The following is an 18,877-nucleotide window of genomic DNA, read 5'->3' on the forward strand; positions in this document are numbered from 1 at the left end:
TTTCAAGTAGCTAGGCCTGTGACCGTCAGTGTACCACCACTATACTGCTGTGACAAAGGCTCCTGGTGAACATGAATGCATCCACTGTATGTCTTCATATCTTAATGGCTGGATTTTCTAATTCGCAGCACATTTGACAACTCGTTGGTTTCCCTTTTGTCTCATTTTCTTCTCATCACACAAAGTAACAGAAACATAATGTCCTAAAATAAACAGTATCCCAAATACAAAGACACAATCTCAGATCTTTATAAAGATCACTGAATATGGTGCAGGTTAAAATTGTACAAGTCTATTAATGCTTCTTTTGCAACAACACTCCATCATCATTGAAATAAAACTGTATGGTTAGCCTATTTGAAATACATGTTAGCAGTCACATTATGCTTTTGGAATACATTCACTGTTTGTCTATCACATCCATTAAAATGTGGAGCAGGTGTTACTAAGACAGCCCCCAATTTATGAAATGTATGAGATTACTGGTCTCATACAACTACACCAATGTCAAATGGTTGCAAACATCTGTAACTGATCATAATTTCACTTCCATTAAGTGCACATTAGCCAGAGCATCACAGACAGGAGAGAGTGATGCAGTATAATGCATCATTTAGGAACAAACAAACAAACAAGCAAACGTGGTCTGAATGATTTTTATATCTGTGTCTGGTACCTGAAATGCTGGCACTTGTGATTCACATTTAACCATTAAAACAGGCTGAAATAATGCATTTGCATGTATCATCCTGTTGGTGCAAGATGCTGCCTGAATGCATCATTGTAAGGTGAATACTACATGCAAGACAATGGCAGATATAAAATTAAGGCTCCTTCAGGGATTTATTTGGTTCAGGGGTCCCAAAACACACAAGCACACTTATTATTATTTATGTAAGCATGTCATCTTCCTGTCTAATGAGCCTTTCACCGTAAGCGTAGTGAAACAGCTTGCATCAACACAGGCTAAATGAACAGCCGAGAGCTCCCATGTCTGTGCAGCAAGATGAAAGCAGATGCTCTGCAACCCAAACACCAGTGTAATAGACCCCGGTTCTATGGAGAACCAGAAGGGACTTTCAGTCAGCATCATTCTCATCAGCTCATTGACTTCATTAGAAAGTCTTGAATTCCCCAGGTCAAACATCATTATGTGAGAACAATGCCCAACTGAACATGATCAACTGACCATAAATGAACCATCAAATTGATTTTTTTCTCCTATAAACATGGCAAAGACAAACAGGTTCTCCACTGACTTATAAACCTGGGTACAAAATGAATGTCTGCCATCGTGCACATGAAGGATGGTGTAAACAATCCACACTCCGCTGTAGAACAGGTGGCAAAGAATATAAAAAAAGGAATCTCTGAAAATACAGAACCTGTTTTACCATTATCACATGTTTTATTGTGCATACGTTAAGGAAGGGAGGGACTCTGGTAATTGATGGTTTGAAAGTTCAGTTGACAACCAGGACAGACCTGTAAAACCCAACTGACCTGTAAGATCAAAAGGACGGCTATTAAAATGTCCTCCTCCCTGTTATTATCTGTTTTTTTTTCTGTACACTCTTCACAACAAAGACATTAATTATGTTACGTATGTTATTAGACATAAATCACCTATGATTATTTTCTCATACTGTGTTTTGTATGTTGTCAGTGCCGAAAAAAACCCCAGCGTGAAACATACAATGTCCAAATACAAACCTAAAAACTCGTACATAAACTCAAACATAATTTTTAGGCACTACATAAATAACAACTTACTTATAACTAGACATTTAAAAAGGTAAAAACAAAAAATTAAACTGTGGTTTCACCAATGTGGTGTTAGCACCACTACATGTGTGACCTTGTTTAGGGTCTAAGCTTCAACTTTCTATATTTCTAACAGGAATATGATTATATTCTATATATGTTATTTTTTTATTATTATTAATACAAATACCTCTTTCTTCAGAACACAGTGGATCTTCAACCATAACACACCTTGTGATCCAGAAAAAAAGAGGAGATCAAGCGGAAACTGTCCAGCTACTATAATTTAATTTAATATTCAGGCAAAAAATACTTTAAACATGTGATTCTAAAACTTCATTTGACTGTTGTGCATGAGAAATCAAAATAATCTATAGTCTGTTTAATGCATGAAGAAGAACCAGATCAGAGTTGTATCGTTTTTAGACATTTACATGTGCGGATCTGCTACTTTCCACATATGATGTTTTATATTTTTTAATGATTTCCCTACACTTCCAGGCTGCTTTTACCTCCTAATATGTTAAAATAGACTTGAAACATGGTTGAGTCGGGGGAATTAAAAAGCAGCGAGTGGAGGACAGACAGGTTTTTTTTGCAGCTTTGTTATTCTGCAACTGTTTTGCAGCTGAAAGTGCACTGACTTAAAAAGTTTGCACGAACACGCGAACAGTACTACAGGGATCAAGTCCTTAGAGAAAAAAAGAGGCTCCCCACATCTTACAATAACCAGACAGTGCGCGCTTTTATGACTAATTTCCTTCTCGAGCACTCCTTTAATTAGCAGTGAGGCTGAAGCGTTTACTCACCTGTACCAGTCCAGCCCTTTCTCGTAGTTCCTGTCAAAGAAATGTGGCTCATTTCCAACAGCTCTCACGTCCGGGTGCACCCGGAGAGCCTCCAGCAGGGCTCGGGTCCCCCCTTTCTTCACCCCGATGATGATGGCCTGGGGAAGTTTCTTCTCTCCGTAATCCGAGGTGCAGTTCACCCTGAGGTCGCTGTCCGTGGTGCTGAATTCCTGGTGCTCCTTTTCCAGCGCGGTGGTGTGATGCGCCGCCGCCGACTTGGTAGGGGACGCTTGAGTCCTAATCCACTCCACGGTCCTTTGCTCGGCCTCAGCATGATCCTTCACGGTGGACACCACGGTGGTTCTCTCGGCCTCGGTGAATTCGGTGAAGCCCGGGGAAGCGGAGTAAAGTTTCTCCCTCAGTGTCACAAAAGTTGTCTCCTCCGTCACCAGCCTCCCTTGATACACGTAGTTTTCTTGCAGAGGGAACTGCAGCGAGTTGTAGCAGCTCATCAAGCTATAGAACAAGTAGGTGACAGAGAGGGAGAGGGTGAACATGAATAAGATTTTCCGGGGCACTTTAGAGGTGAAAACTGAAGTGCTGGACCAAAATGCCATCTCTGATAGCAGTGATCCTCTCAAAGAAGTGGCCAGACATGTTTCCACCCCGAGTCTTGCATGGACAAGATCAACAGCAATAATCAGTCACTATTTTAGCTGGAGTGCTGCTCCAGCTCGAAATGCGCGAAGCTGGACCAAACCAACCGAATCCAAGCGAGCCGCATATTTATAAAAGGACAGCGCGGAAATGTATCATTAAGATTCCGGGAGGATATTCGTGAGTATCGATTTCTTATTCCAAAGCTGACAGACAATGTCACAATTCATTGGAGTGAACTTGCAGATTGGAGAGGCTGGAGGTGTGGCGTCCTTCCAAACGAGCAGCTTGACTTTAACTGGACTGAGAACGGTGAGCGAAATCCAGTCATTTTACGCAGAAGAAGGGAGAAAGAATAATAATGAAAAAACAAAAAAAAACAAAAAAAAACAAAGAAAAGAAAGAAAAGAAAATGAAGTGTTTAAAGTGTGCTTCCCCTCATCAGCCGCTCAGTCCGAAGTCCAGTCCAGTCTGCGATACAAGAGTGGACTCACATCCAGGGGAGCCACAAATCCATTGATTATTTCCAACAAGAGACGAATGGGCGCGCAATCCCTGACGCCTCTCCGTGTTTACTTAGTGTGTAAAAACTCGGCAGGCTTTGCAGAGAAGCATCCACTCTCCCCCTCTGCCTACCAGGCTGCTGTTCGCCGTCCTTGCGCCTTCTCACATTGGTAGGATCCCTGCGATGTGCGCATTGGCTGGGTGAGCTCATCTGTAGTGAAGCACTGTAGAGGCACACAACACAACTAGTGCGTACACCCACTTTTCTTTTTTTTTTTTTTTCCTCTATCCGTGTAAGAGTAGAGCTATAAACGTCAGATTTCCTAATCTGAGATAGTTGCGTGGAAGGCTGCTGTTCCTCGTTCGTGTGGCACGTATAGAAATGGGAATCACAGTGGTGTTATATGTGACACCCTATTACACTGTGAAATGTTTCATACTGTATAAAGTTCTTTATAAAACTCCATCTCAAAGATTATTTTGGTTGAGATTGTATTTCAAACAAAGCTCATGTCTGCACCCTGCTGGTTTTCCGGGGAGCATTACATAGGTTCACTTACAAATGAAGTTGATCCTGATACATAAAAGCTGCTTCTGGGAATCAGCCTGGAGAATGAGCAACAGTGAGCTTTAAATTGAACTGATAAGTCATGGTGATGGTCAATTCTCAACACGATTTTAAATGCAAGAGAGCACATGCAGAAAACAATCCTGCGTTGGGCATCATGCTGAGGTAGGGGAGGCTGCTTAGGCGTATTATACACAGAATTTATTATGCATGGATGCAGAGTAATATTACTGATGAGAATATTCACTAGACCTTAACTTGTTCACTTTGTTGCCACAATATGAGGATTTAAAATTGCATGCCACTGAAATGTCTCCCTGTATTAGGGAATCTCATTCATCACACACCTCCAACACACCAGGGAGAGCCAGCGTCACACTAACTACTGGGTCACAAATAATATGCACCGCACTGCAAGCCACCGAAATATTTAAAGTTCTGAGCCGAAAATATAGAAAATATGTTGCTCAACCAGTGTAGTCTTCTCTAAGTGTTTGCAGTCGACTTGGTGTGCAAACCAGAGTTGACACAAAGCCATTTATTATAGAGTGTTGCAGTGTTACTGAAGGACAACAATATAGCAAGGTGCTGTACCTTTTTTTGCATTCAGCCAATGCAATTCCACAAAATCAGAGCATCTATGCCAAAAAATGAGAGACAGAGAGACTTTCTAACCCAGTGCACATATGAACTTGAATTTTGCTCCATGACTTGTTACTCGATGGGTCTTCTCTATAAATCACAAAACAAATAAACAAAGCAAATCAAAGGGAGTTATGACCAAGAGTGAGCTTGAAATATGAGATTCAAACGTCTTATGAACAAAATAAGTAGTATCCAGGTAAATCGTATTCGGTGAACGTTTGATTCAAAACACAGTTTACGTGTTGTTGATCATTTGTAGTGATTTTTATTCTAACGTTATGTCCAAATCAATATAAAATATCATGTTACTGGCAAACTGGACCTGTATACAAGCAATGCAGGTGATTGTGTGAGGGGGAGGAAAGCGTGGACAAGTGCTTGGAGCACAATGGTTACTGTGAGTTTGGCAGTCAAGAGAGCGTAGGAGAGCTCAATTGGTTTGTTGAAAATGTTGTATTCGTAAATTGCCACTTGGAGAGGCAAAGAGTTCTCTTACATGAACTGCCTCCTTTGTAAATTCCCACTGTTATCAGACTTCCTACCTGTCTAAGAGTCACCCTGTCAGAGATTTCTGAGCATGCTCACCCCTGGCTGTGGAGCAGTTGAAGCATAATGGTTCAGTGTTAACACAAGTGGAGTGGCATTAAGATGGTTGATGCTACTCTGTGTAGATAATAAATTATTATTAGAGCACAAGAGAAAATATATTGCTCCATTTTATGTTCCCTTTGTTATGCCTGTTATCTGCGCCATTCATAAATCACCCAGACTTCGTCTGTCCCTGTGGAAGCTGAGTGCTGAGATTGTGTCTATTTGCATTTACAAATAAGCAGTCACTCAAGAAAATGAAGTTTATTGGAGTTTAGTTTAAGTCCAGACACCTCTTCTCTTAAGATGACAATCTACTGGTCATGTCAAAAGGCAAATATTGAATAAGCATTTATTTCCAGTCCAATTTTGACAACAGTAATTTACCAACTCCAGAAGGTTAGTAATGTTTCTCCATTGTTATCGTCTCCTCTCCATGTTTCATGTAACAACGACACAAACTAAATCCTATAGCCGCAAAAGCAGCACACCTTCAGTGGCCCTCACATTAAAATTCACCTCGTGTGTAGATTGTATTCAGATATGAATTATCCATCCTACATTTACAACTGGAATTATAAATGTGTTTCCGTTACCCATTGTATCTGCAGTTCCACTGCAATTATGTTTTTCAATCCTGACGATCTCCACTCACAGTTACAGATGTATTAATCTAATCTGTCATGAATATCATCTCACAGGTTTTTGAGGAGGCTGCCACACCAACTCAATGATATTCCAGTGTTCATGTGTAGTTGTATATACACAAACCACACCTCTGGTTTACACTGTATTCAGTATTATTTTTCTATTTGAACACTTACACGTTACAAAGAGAACCCAAATTCAATCCACTGGATTTAGTGTAACAACAACTAAACATACGACTTAACAACTAATTCTCACTGTAATAGATGTATTAACTTTAAACCATGCAACTCAACGCTAGTTGTTGTTGGTAAGAGCTTGGGCAGCCTAGAGTGAACTTACTGTAGCACAGACAAGGTTGTGGATTATATTGCATCTCACAGGATGCCACGGCAAACTAATGCGCCCATTCTGTGTGACTCAGCCCCATCAATGTGCAACACAAAGGACTAAAACCCAAAATAGCATTAAATAACTTCTTATTCAAATTATTCAGATGCACCACATATGAAGCTGCTATACCATCAATGCAAAGTACGTACATCAGGCCCCTGTCACTTTCTTAATATAGTTACAGCTCATGGGCTTCTGCACCACCCTGAGATTTAGGTCTTCTAATATGAAATGACCTTATTCTGAACTCTGCCACAGTCTGAGCCTGTCTGCTGGAGCTGAGATGAACAGCCATTGTGGGGAGGTTTTGGCAGGTATAGCCGCCTGGACTGTTACAGTGCTCAGTGTAATTTAAGTCAGAGTACTGTGGCCAGTACCACATGCTGTTGTTCCACTGGGGCTGACAGCAGAGATTGTTTATAAGACTGTGATTAGACAGAAAATAACATAATGGATGCAAGTGACCTTCATCAATAACTGCACAATCAACTACTGAGGGATCATGACTAATAACAAAAGGGACTGAAAAGAATATCACACAAGGAATATATTTATCATAGTAATAGTAAATAAATACTTACATAACCTGGTAATGATAAAGTACCTCAGATAGATCACATTTTAAAAACAAAATGGTACCATTAGCTTCAAACAGTGTAGTGTAGCCTCAGATTGACAGTGTTAGATAGAGTTGAATGAAGAGATGTATGAAGAATTTCCCTACAGGAAGAAGACCTGACAGGAGGATTGCATTTACATTCAGCACATTCAGCTGCACAATTAACTATGTGAGACTCCTGTTCTGCTGTACGGGTCTGGCAAACACATTTGGATCAGTATCACACAAACCTCTGTGGAAAGAATTTGTTTTCTGTTAGCATACCAAATACAATCAGAAATCTTGCTAATGCATATGTGAAGGCAAGCTAAACAACAAGAGACCTGAGGCCCGGGGCCATGCATATAAACAAACATGGCATGTACTGTATAACCACAAACACAATGTGCAAATATGCTGCTTGCAGCTGTACACCGGGAATATTTGGTGTACATTTTAATTTGAGTTTGGTTCTATTGAATGACAAAAATAAAACAAGGTGCTAATGGTAGCAATTTAAGAAACAAAATCCCCATGTAGTTTTGTTTGTGTTGATATTTTAATAATTGTTTTTTAATATGTTATCGAAATTTCTGGTCATGTGGCCTTTTTCTTATGCACAGTCTTGATTTATGGTCTCAAAAATAGACTAATGGCTGTGGGTAAGTTAGTTATGGTAAGTTATCATGTGGTTATTAACAATTTAATAAATGGATTGGGGAATACCTAGGTATGTTTATTGCAAACAATGAAAAGTATCTTAAATAAATGACAGCCAGTAAGAGAATAAGACTGAATTACATCCAACCCTGGATTTAGAGATTTGCTTTGGTCACCCTGGGAACACAGAATGAGATCCTTATCCAAAGGTTTCTAACACAATAAAATTCTCTTTGTCAATCTGGCAAGTACACACACAAGCAACGTGGAAGCATTAATTCAGTAGAAGAACTGACGCACAAAAACACAACTGATTGATTTTTACTTCAGTGGCGTAAAAATTGGTCAAAGTCAAGAGAGATGATTCATGTTTGATTCATCAGTGGCTCAGTTCAAATGGATCATGTTTGGATGTAGTGGAAGTATAAATTCAGATTAAAAATGCCAGTGTGTTAAACATGAAGAAGAAAACGCCGTTACTGTTTTTGTTTCTATTAATCATGACCATAACACAGCTGTAAGCCTGCATCAATTCAGATTTTAAAAAGAGTGTGGATTTAAAAATGTGTATTTTTTTTTTTTGGTAGGGGGGTGTCAAGGTTGATGTACTGTTGCAGTCTTAAAAAAATATATATATTGCTTTGATAAATCAGAGACACTTGAAAATGAATCACAAACATAGCATTCTACTGTGCAAGCACACAAGTATAACTTTGCTCTACTTTCTAGACATTGGACGTTTGATTGTTCAGGACTGCTGTTCGGAGTTCTGTGGTCACAGAAAGAAATTAGGTGACAGAGAAATTGAAAGCCAAACAGGGACAAACGGGAGCATTTAAAGTAATAACAATTTCTAGCTAATTGCCAGGGCTGGCAGCTACTGAGTTATTAGCTATCAAGCCCGTTCCTATGCAATACACAATTTAACAATGACTCTCATTAATAACATGATCATAGTGTAAATTAACAAAATGTGTGTAGTCCTGATATGTTCACTGGTCTTCATTGCTCATTTTTACACAAACAATCATACAATAATGAATCGCCTGATCCTGCACCAATCAAAACCTGTGGTAGAGCAGCCCAAAACTTGCAAAAATAAGTAAAACAACAAAGGTGAGAAATAAAAAACACAAAACCATGAAACCAGGAGCAGTCTCTGCATGGGGGCAGCCAGGGGTTGGAGAAAATCAATGTCTCAACCATAGTCCACTTACCATCTTCACAGATTACCAAAAGGACTTATTGGTTCTAAAAGTACAGCACAGGGGACTCCAGTTCCCCATTCTAGTTAAGGGAGCAATGGTCAAACTGTGTCTTACATGACATTGACATTCTGCTGGACAAATATTTGAAAGAGAAACCATTAGTTAATTATCCACTTCTATCTGGATACACAGTAGAGTTGAAGGTCATTGACATCAAACACAAGCAAGCAAATGACAGTTATCATGGCGTAATTCAAATGGATGAAAAGAATTTAATCACATGCTCTAAGAAGAAAATACAAATGCACACTGGGCTTTCCGAAGAATTATGGAGAAATGATGACGGAAAAAGCAGAATTTAAAATTTGAAATTTGAAGTTTACCTTAATCTCAAAGATTGCCAGTAAGCCTTTAAAATTAACCACCAGAGAGCCAAAAAAACAACAAAAATAGCAAGTCATCAGACGCAAGTGCATTTCTTAAGTGGAACATCACCACAGCAGAACACCACAATGCGTAGGCAGGTTTGTAAGTAATGAAGAGAAAAATAAAAGAAAAAATTAAGCCTTTTTTTTTTGGAATTTGGACTTTGTACACAACCACATTGGTTTGGAAATGAAACACTCAAGATGTGAGTCAAGACTTTCAGCTTTAATTCACGGGGTTTGACAAAAGTATGGCATTTATTGCTCAGGAATTACAGACATTTTCATACACAAACCAACATTTTAAAGGGCTTATAAATAATGTTGACAGTTGCATGGCCAAATATGCCCCATTCCCTTGTTCTTGACTAATCAAGAAGATAAAAGGCCTGCAGGTGGTTATGAGGGTTACATTTGCATTTGGTAGCTGTGCACTAGAACTCCAAAGAGTTGTTTATGCAAGTGAAAGCAACTAACCCTAACCCTAACCCTTCATAGGGCTGAAAAAACAAGGTAAACCCATCACAGAGAAAGCAAAATTATTGGGCCAGTTATAAACGGCCAGTACAACAGTTAAAAATAAGAACTTAAGTGGCAAGCTCAGCAACAACAAAAGATCTGGAAGACCATGGAAGATAGCTAAAGTGAACATAGAATTCTGTCCATCATGAAGAAGATGGCTTTCACTGCCTCTAGTCAAGTCAAGAACATTCTTGAGGAGGTACAGTACATCCAGAAAATATTCACAGTGCTTAACTTTTTTCCACATTTTGTTATGTTACAGCGTTATTCCAAAATGAATTCATGAATTTCCTCAAAATTCTACAAACGATGCCCTATAATGTTGAACGAAGTTTGTTTGAAATCTTTGCAAATTTGTTTCATCAGACCAGAGAATCTTGTTTCTCATGGTCTGAGAGTCCTTCAGGGGCATTTTGGCAAACTTTTACTGAGGAGTGGTTTCCGTCTGGCCACTCTAGCATACAGGCCTGATTGGTGGAGCGCTGTAGAGATGGATCTTGAACATTCTCCTCTCTCCACAGAGAAACGCTGGAGCTCTTTCAGAGTGACCATCGATTTCTTTGTCACCTTCCTGACTAAAGCTCTTCTCTCTAGAAGAGTCCTAGTGATTCCAAACTTATTCCATTTACGGATGATCTTATGGTCTACGGAAAATTCCTTCCAAGACTTCTTGTCTTAGTTTTTGGTCTGACATGCATTGTTAACTGTGGGATCTGTCAAACATGGTAGAGGCAGTGTTATGGCCTGGACTTCTATGGCTGTTGATGTAACCATGTCATTGGTGTTTATTGATGGCCTTACTGCTGATAAAGTATCAGGATGACTGATGATGAGTATATAGGGCTATTTTCTGCTCAGATATAAAACATACAGCAAAAACTACCAAAAAGTTTCTCAAGGCAAAGGAGTGGGACATTCTTCACTGGCCAAACCAGTCACCTGATCTCAACATAATAGAGCAGCTTATCACTTATCGAAGACAAAAAGACCCACTAACAAGGCCTGGCAAATCATCTCAAGGAAATAAACATAAAAAATTGATTGCAAATTATTTTTATCCAGGTGTTGAAGGGTATCCTTGTGTTTGAGAAATGGCTGACTGCTTAATGCTATATCCTGATGGAGAGCTGCGAACAATGTAGAGCCTGCATGGGTAAATAGGTACAATACCTTTGTAAAATAAAGGTTTAAGTACATTTTTCTCTGCTTTCTACACTGGAATCATCTAAGTAAGACTGGGCTGTTGTGTCAGTCTCTAACTGCAAATGAAAAAAATCCATTAATGAAGCTGCCTCTCACACCCAGAACCCCTTCATATGCCCCTGAAGATCACACAGACAAAAACTGTGGATTAGATGCAGATTAACTAACCATTAAACATGGTTAACCATGATTAACCATCTCACTGGTGCAGTGAAGCAGCTGACTCTGAACATTTAAGGTTCATAAACATGGCAGATATTCCAAAAAGATTCTCAGAGCGTAGGACCAACTACACAAACTGCACAAACTACATCCTTTGACACAGAAAATGTGGAGGCAGCTGCTGAACATAACTTACCTGAAATAACTGACACAGCTGACGTACCTTGTCCAAAGATGCATAAGCCAAAAGAAAATGTTGCCAAACAGTCCTTAAAGTGCAATCTTAACACAAGAAGGCCGTCTTTACATATGCCTTACGGGGCACTGAAATTTAAAGTTTTAACCATCACCACCCAGACACGTTAATAAACTATTATCGGACTTTGTAATATAGACTCACATCAGTTACTGAATTTGTTATTGTAATATTGTTGTTTTATTTCTTGCCAGTTTGATTTGATTTGATATATGATATCAACAAATGACCGTGTTATATTTCACAATAAGAATCTAAATGCAGATTACTATTTTTCATGGTGTTATTATCCCAATAGTTGCTCTGCACCTGCACTACCAGGTCATCTCAGCAAGTCTATTAGTCAATGGCCTAACTAAGTAGAACAAACAAATGGCCTCATTTTTGAATGGCGTTCATCATTCTCATTGTACTTTGCTGCATCTACATTGTCTTGCCCATTTTCAAATGGCTCGAATGTCAATGCAGAGGTGAAATGATAGATACTATCCTTTACTTGATCAATAATTCTGCTTTCCCCTCTTGTTGACCAGGCTGCCACACTGCAGACTAATTAGATGATAAAAAGTGATGGATGTGTATTAAATGCAGTTGCCCCATAAGAGAAGTCCTTTGAGATTTGTACCATTTCCAGCTGACCTTTTGAATCCCAACTTTAGTGTGGCAGCAGTTATATCACTTTGTTAGATATTTAGTTGCAGTTTGGGTAGACGGACAAACATCACCGTGACAGAATATTCAGTAACCTCTTTTATACTTTCAGTATTATACATGAGGACCAGTTGACTGTTACAAGAGGGAAAACAAAGGAGGTAAAAATCAGCTTCCAGTTTGCATGGATTGGGTTTCATCACGGGATAATTGAGACACCACTCAATAACTGCAGAATATATTAATTTTTTACAATCTTACAATTTTGAAGCTTATTTTGTGTATCCTGCTTTATCCTTGCAGGGGCAAAAAGCAAGATTTCTTTCTCCAGCAGCACAAAATGACCAATACTCACTCTGGAGCAAAAACTCATTTGGAGACTCTCCCAATCTCCTCCTCTCATCTACTCCCCGCACACTCTCAGCTGCTCAGTGACAACAACTAAAACCTTCTTCTAAAGCGGAAAACGGTAAACCCAAAAACAACGCTTGTATTATTGTATTTTACATTATAAATAAATATCAAAAGACACAAGGTCGCTCAGTGTTTTTCGAGTCTTCAATGTGAAGATACTATTTTAATGTGACCTGGAATCATAGTACATTTGGATGCCACTGGTTTCTTTTTTAATGTCTAATCAAACAGTTTGCAGAGGATTTAGTGTTTTTCTTATTTCTCCTCATATTGTTTACTCATGCGTTTTGATCAAATTTTCTTTTTTACTCATCCTCCCTTTGTGCCAGTGTGCTATCTTTAGAGTGTTGATGTTAGACTGATGCAACACTTGGCATGCTGTGTTTTTTTTTTTTTTCTTCAAACATGTCAGAGCACAGCCAAATAATGGGCACAATTAGAGCAGTGGTGAAAGACTTCTGTATGAAGCATCATCACAGAAAAAAAGAAAAAGAATCTTGAATGAAGTTGCCCTAAAAGTAATTTTCCTATGAGGGGACAGTGTTTTAGAAAGTGACTTCCATTTGCCCTTCCCACAACCCGTGCTTTGGAACCCACCCTGGTTATGGTGTCGTCCATGGAGCTGCTGTAACAGCTCACTTTTCCCAAGTGTTATGGTCACGTTCTGAAACTGCATGGAGTGAGCTACATTTGGACAACAAGCCTTCTCCTGAGTCGTTGTTCCTGAGTTAGCAAGGTGTCCCACAGTTCCTCCCAGGTGCAGCTCCCTCAGCATAATTAAGGTGGGATCTGCCAGGGCTTCTGGGCCAGGGTCATTCATCAACTGGATCACCTGCAAGATTAATGTGCACTTGCTGCAGCGCTCCAATGGATTGCTGCCACTTGCTGAGATCATTAGCGTTGGCCTCCGTATGACTGCAGAGGGCTCCGCTCAGTGGATGGGGAGATTTGCAGCTTTGCATACTAAATGAATAGTCCATCATTGCCTAATTAAGGGATTATTGGAGACACTTGTGTCCAGTCCCCTGGACAGTAAACCATAACTGAAGGGCAAACTAGATAGATTAGCTCCCCCTGCTTCGTAGTGAAGTGCAAAGTAATGAAACTGCTGACAAAAGTAAGCTCAAAGGAAAACGAGGAGGGAGTGCGTCATTACACAGCATGTAAATTCCAGAGGGACTCACATACACAATTTCATAACTCACAGTTTTTACAGCAGAAGGAGTCAAGATTGCAACATTTCATTATTTAAGCTCAGTTAACTAACAATGGTCCTGCTGATAGTCATGTTCAAGCACGTTTAAAAGACACTCAAAGTTTGAAATCACTGTAATATTACATTACCTCCTACAGTGATAGTGTTTGTGGTCGAATAAAATCCGAAACATGATAAGTCGTGTTGTTTGTTATACAGGATGTCTTAGATTATGTCTTAGCCTCGCAGTTGACGTCCAGTCTGGGAAACCAAAAGAGAAAAACAGCAAATATTTGTATGGTGCTGAAAAGTTGGTTCACTATATATATTTATATAGAAATATGATCAATCAAAAGTATTAAAAGCTTAAATTTGAATGTTACAGTAATTGCAATAAATGCATTTGACCTTCAATAATCAGATGTGATCAAAAACATTCAATTATTTTTTTTTCATCATCATTTTTAGTCTAACCAAAAAATCTGAATATTCAAAAATCAGTAAAAAGAAAAGGAGCCTCCACTTGTGTAGAACAGTGTACTGTACAGTTTCACATTGAGAGACGAGGGGAGGGCTGAGCATGGCTTTTCTGGCTGTAAGCCTCCCTGTATATGAGGCTTGTTTTTCATTGACTGTGTCAGGAATCAAGAGGGCTAATCCCTCAGAGACTTCAGATGAAAGTTTCAAAAGAAATAATGAAAGGCATACTGCCGGAGGGTGCATATCGGGGTGAACGTAAAGCAAGCTGGAGAGAACAGCAGCGGTGCACGACAAGCAGCAAAGGAAGAACATAACAGCTTCCCCTGCTGCCACCCCCACCAGTCTAACTATAAATCACATATTCTGTCTCCAAGACATAAACAAATACGCAGCAGAGCACATCAGAAACTTGGCACAGCATGAATACTTATAAAATGTAACATTTTGCTGCTTGTACTTTTTAAAATTATCTGAATGATCCGTAAAACATCACTAGAGACTTTATAAAAAGGGAACAAGAGATCACTATGTTGTTGCGATTGGGTTTGAATCGAGATGTCTTCTCCCAGCAATCTTCCAACATGAGACATTTGCATGTTTTGTGACTAAGATATATGTAATTACAAGGATGCGCTCTATATGATACAAAGCCATTGAATCAGATTTGGCAGCTATGTTCAGCAAAGGTTCTCTCTGTGCGGTTGTGTGTATGTGTGTGTTTGCATTTATTCGTCTGCGTCTGTGTGGGCGCGTGGTCAAGTGCCATGTGGAATCTGTCCACGTTGTTAGGTAGGTAGATTTGACATTTAAAGACTCTCGGCTTCGCACTTTTTTTTGACAACAAAAACAGTTTAAAGGATTATACCTGGTATATAATGTTGCTATTAAAACATTAAATTGTTTAATTAAGGAATAAAAGTAATTTAAAAGCTGGGGAGTAAGCCCGTGTCCACCATCTGTAGACTAGACAGGCCACAGAATCATTTGGGCTTAAGGGTTAGTGCATGTGATCCTTTATTAATCTGACCTTCATTTTATTTTAAGGTCGACATTACACCTGCTGGGAACAACACCATGCAGTATGCATCTTTTCATTTCCTTCTTTCTTTGAGTTGAAAGATAAAACAACCCACCGAGTGATAAGTCAGTGTTAGGTGTTACCAATTTCACCTCACCATTATTTCCAGTTGGCTTTATGATGTGTTTTCACAAACAAATCATTCTCCTGCCCTCCACTCCTGCAGCAGATGAGACATGTAGACTCTGACTCGGGGGCTTGAGCTGCAGAGTGTGCACCATACCTCTGAAATGACCAAATTAGAATGCCATACTGTTCGCAAACCATGTGCAGTGAATGGAGAATACTCCTAATAGCAATGGCAGAGAAATGCATCTGCATTCTGCTGTTCATACATATGTAAATCTCTTTTTTTTCCCTTCCACATATTAATGATTTGTAGGTAGATCCAAGCAATAACCCTCTCAATTATTAATGCACAAATATGATTTTTGAAAAGACTCTGTTAAGTCATATTTCAACATCAGTTTGCATAGTAATGGTTTGTATCACTGCTGCCAGCCACAGGAGGAGCAGGTAAGTCGGTATTCATGTAGGCTGGAACTATTGCTCATAACTGACTTTCTCATAAACATTCATGCAGCTTGATTTAGATTACCTTATAATTATTGTGGGCACAGTAATTAAATGAGCCAAAACCCTCGGTCTAGTTATACAGTTAAGAGTTCCTCATACTTCACAACAGTTTCCACTTATATCTCTGTTTTTATGGCAACAGAAATGAACACTGTGCATTTTGTACACTCCCTATAATTTACCTTTTAGCTGAGAATTGGTCCAAAGCTTATTAAACACAACAGTAATACCTACTGGTGGGAAGAGGTGCAGTGGTCAAATCAGCTGCCTCAAATCACAGTAAATGCTTCCAGTGGCCTACTTTAACTTCATCAATCAAGGTGCTTCTACTACTGTACTTGAAGATTCAGTGTCTTGTCCAAAGACATTCAGACAAGTCATTGATATGTGGCCAGGAGAAGCTAGGGATCGAACTACCAACCCTGTTGTTTGTTTACCAGCGCTATGATGAAAACTAGGTGTTTTAATGTTGGTTTGTCTATCATCTACCAGACCGCTTCAACAAGTAGATGGATTTCATTTATTCGTTTTGTGGATCTGCTCCAAATTTTGAAGATTTATTCATGGATCTCACTGAATAAATCCTACTAGATTCGATTATTATTATTACTATACTACCACTGACTATTGGATGGAATGTCATGAAATTTGGTACATATGTTCATATTCTTCCCAAGATAAACTGTAATTTTCTTGGTAATGACCCTGTTTACCTCATTTTGTGTTATAACTTTCCACTTTCCAATAAAAGGGTGGTAGTTATCATGATATTTTGATAATTCAGTTTATATACTAGTAGTTTGAGGGAAATATGTCCCTATGTAAGCGTGTGACTGTGTTTACTGAAAGATGGCGGCGACATCAGCTGTGAGGAGCCCTGACATTTTCAAGCAAAGAAAAAACAATGGAGGCATCTGTTCCCCGATTCTCCACCTGATTTACCAATAACTGACATGCAGGGCAGGTTTGCACAATTGTTCTGCTCTGTTGGACTGGGATTTAATTTAACACATTGCATCAGATGTCAGAAAACAAAAGGGTCAGTATTTACTGCAAACATCAGAAAGACTGTGATTCCAGTCTCCCCTCGGGTCCCCTCCATCCCCAACCAGTATCTCATCTTCCTAAATGATGTTTCCTATGTTTCCCACAATTATTGGCTTCAGGTCTGCGGGTTCTAAACACCACCAACATAGTATAAAAGTAGTGAGGTAAACAGAAGCAAGTTTATTTTTCTTGTACTTTGCAGTAAAAGAAAGAAAGATATTGACCCCTTTGCTTTGGGAATGTTAAAAGGTGTCACAGACCCGAACAAATCTTGTTTGGGATGACTTCACTCAATGTTCACGTCTGGCTCACCCAAAATCACATCTTAATAATGGCCTAAATGAAAACAGACAGACTAGTGAACAGTGTGATGAAGCCTTAACTGCAGCAGGATTGAATACTGTAACAGAAAAGCTATTCCCACGGCATCAGTTCCAGTGATTAGCTTTTTTCCTAAACCCTACTGTATTTTATTAACTTTTCACAGGGTTTGGCATGTTCCTTTATTTTGCTCATGTAAGCTGTTAACAACATGCGTTTTAGCCATCATATCCTAATTACGCTGTCAAGTCTATTTTATTTATATAAGACTTTTAACACACAATGGCATTTCGAGGTGCTTAGCAAAGCAAATTGATCATTATTGTAAAATGAAATCCGTTCAGATTAACATCTTTAAATGTCAAATATTTCTAGGATTTTTAAACCAAGTGACTTTTCTGCCTTTAATATCGACATGTTTTAAACTAAAGAATTTAAAATCTACATTTATATAAAAAAAGTCAACAGTTTTCGTGTGTCTTTTTTGGGGCATGTTCACACCAGAAGCTGTTCCATGTGCATTTCCTTTCTTACTTACTGTGTGCTGGGATAACTGTGGGAAGTTATGCGTTTTCCTGTGACAAACCATGGAGTAATTTAAAAGATTTATCATAGGCAAGACTTGTTAGGTGCAAAGGGAACATTTGTCCAGATGTGAGATTCAGGATATACAGTGCCTTTCCATTCAGAGAAGACCAGAGGGTAAATGTTCACATGGACAAGAAATATGCTCCTGCTCACTGGAGTTTGATAACAGCCACACATAGGTTAAGTCTATCCACTGTGTTGAGAGATAAAGATTCTGGTTTTGGTTTTTCCATTTCTTGCAGGATATACTTAGTTCTTATCACCAAAGAGTTACATGGTGGAAAAATACACAGAGCTTAACATTGTCTAAACAGTACTGCAATCCAATGGATTTGTGAGTTTATTCTTTTATTATTGGGTTAAGCTCATATTCTTTGTGCTGTATTGGTGTATAAAATTAACGCCCTTTTCCATCAGAACAGTTCTACTTACTGTAGTTATGGTGAACTGAGACCTGTATTTACAATTAAGGATGTGGTCCAGTTATCGGGGCATCAAACTATTCAACTTCTGTGGGAAAGCTTACGCCAGCATGTTGTAAAGCGAAATCTGACCTATTTCTTAACCTCAGGTCCAGGAGGAGCAGGGCCGTGGAATACAGTAGACCAACTCCCTTGCAGACCAATAGTCTTATCTTTCCTAGACTACTCTTCGGAGTTTGCCTACCTAGTGTACATGTGTATTTTGGACTTAGAGAAGGTGTATGAACATGTCCCTTGGGAGGTCTTGGTATTAAGGTTGTTGTGGCCGTTGTCACTAGCCATCTGGTCCGGGAGTAAGGGTTGAGTCCATCTTAGTAAACAGTCAAACACGTTCCCAATTGAGTACTGGCCTCTGTCTGGTTTGTCCTTTGTCATTGATCCTTTTAGTGATTTAATAGACAGGATCTCAAGGTGCAGCTGGGGGAAGGATGGGTTGAACACAGTGCAACAAAGAGT

The 18,877-nt window shown here is 39.2% G+C and overlaps 1 protein-coding gene across 1 annotated transcript in view; it reads right to left on the reverse strand.

The window, feature by feature from the left end:
- Positions 1 to 3,169, reverse strand: part of hs3st4 (heparan sulfate (glucosamine) 3-O-sulfotransferase 4) — a 64,517-nt gene extending 61,348 nt beyond the window's left edge. The window contains exon 1 of the mRNA XM_026357984.1: positions 2,574 to 3,169. Within this exon, the coding sequence (XP_026213769.1) occupies positions 2,574 to 3,169 (596 nt within the window). The remainder of the gene's footprint in view (positions 1 to 2,573) is intronic.
- Between the last annotated feature and the right edge of the window lie 15,708 nt (positions 3,170 to 18,877).

The sequence above is a fragment of the Anabas testudineus genome, chromosome 8 (genome assembly GCF_900324465.2).
Source record: "Anabas testudineus chromosome 8, fAnaTes1.2, whole genome shotgun sequence".
Lineage (NCBI taxonomy): Eukaryota > Metazoa > Chordata > Actinopteri > Anabantiformes > Anabantidae > Anabas > Anabas testudineus.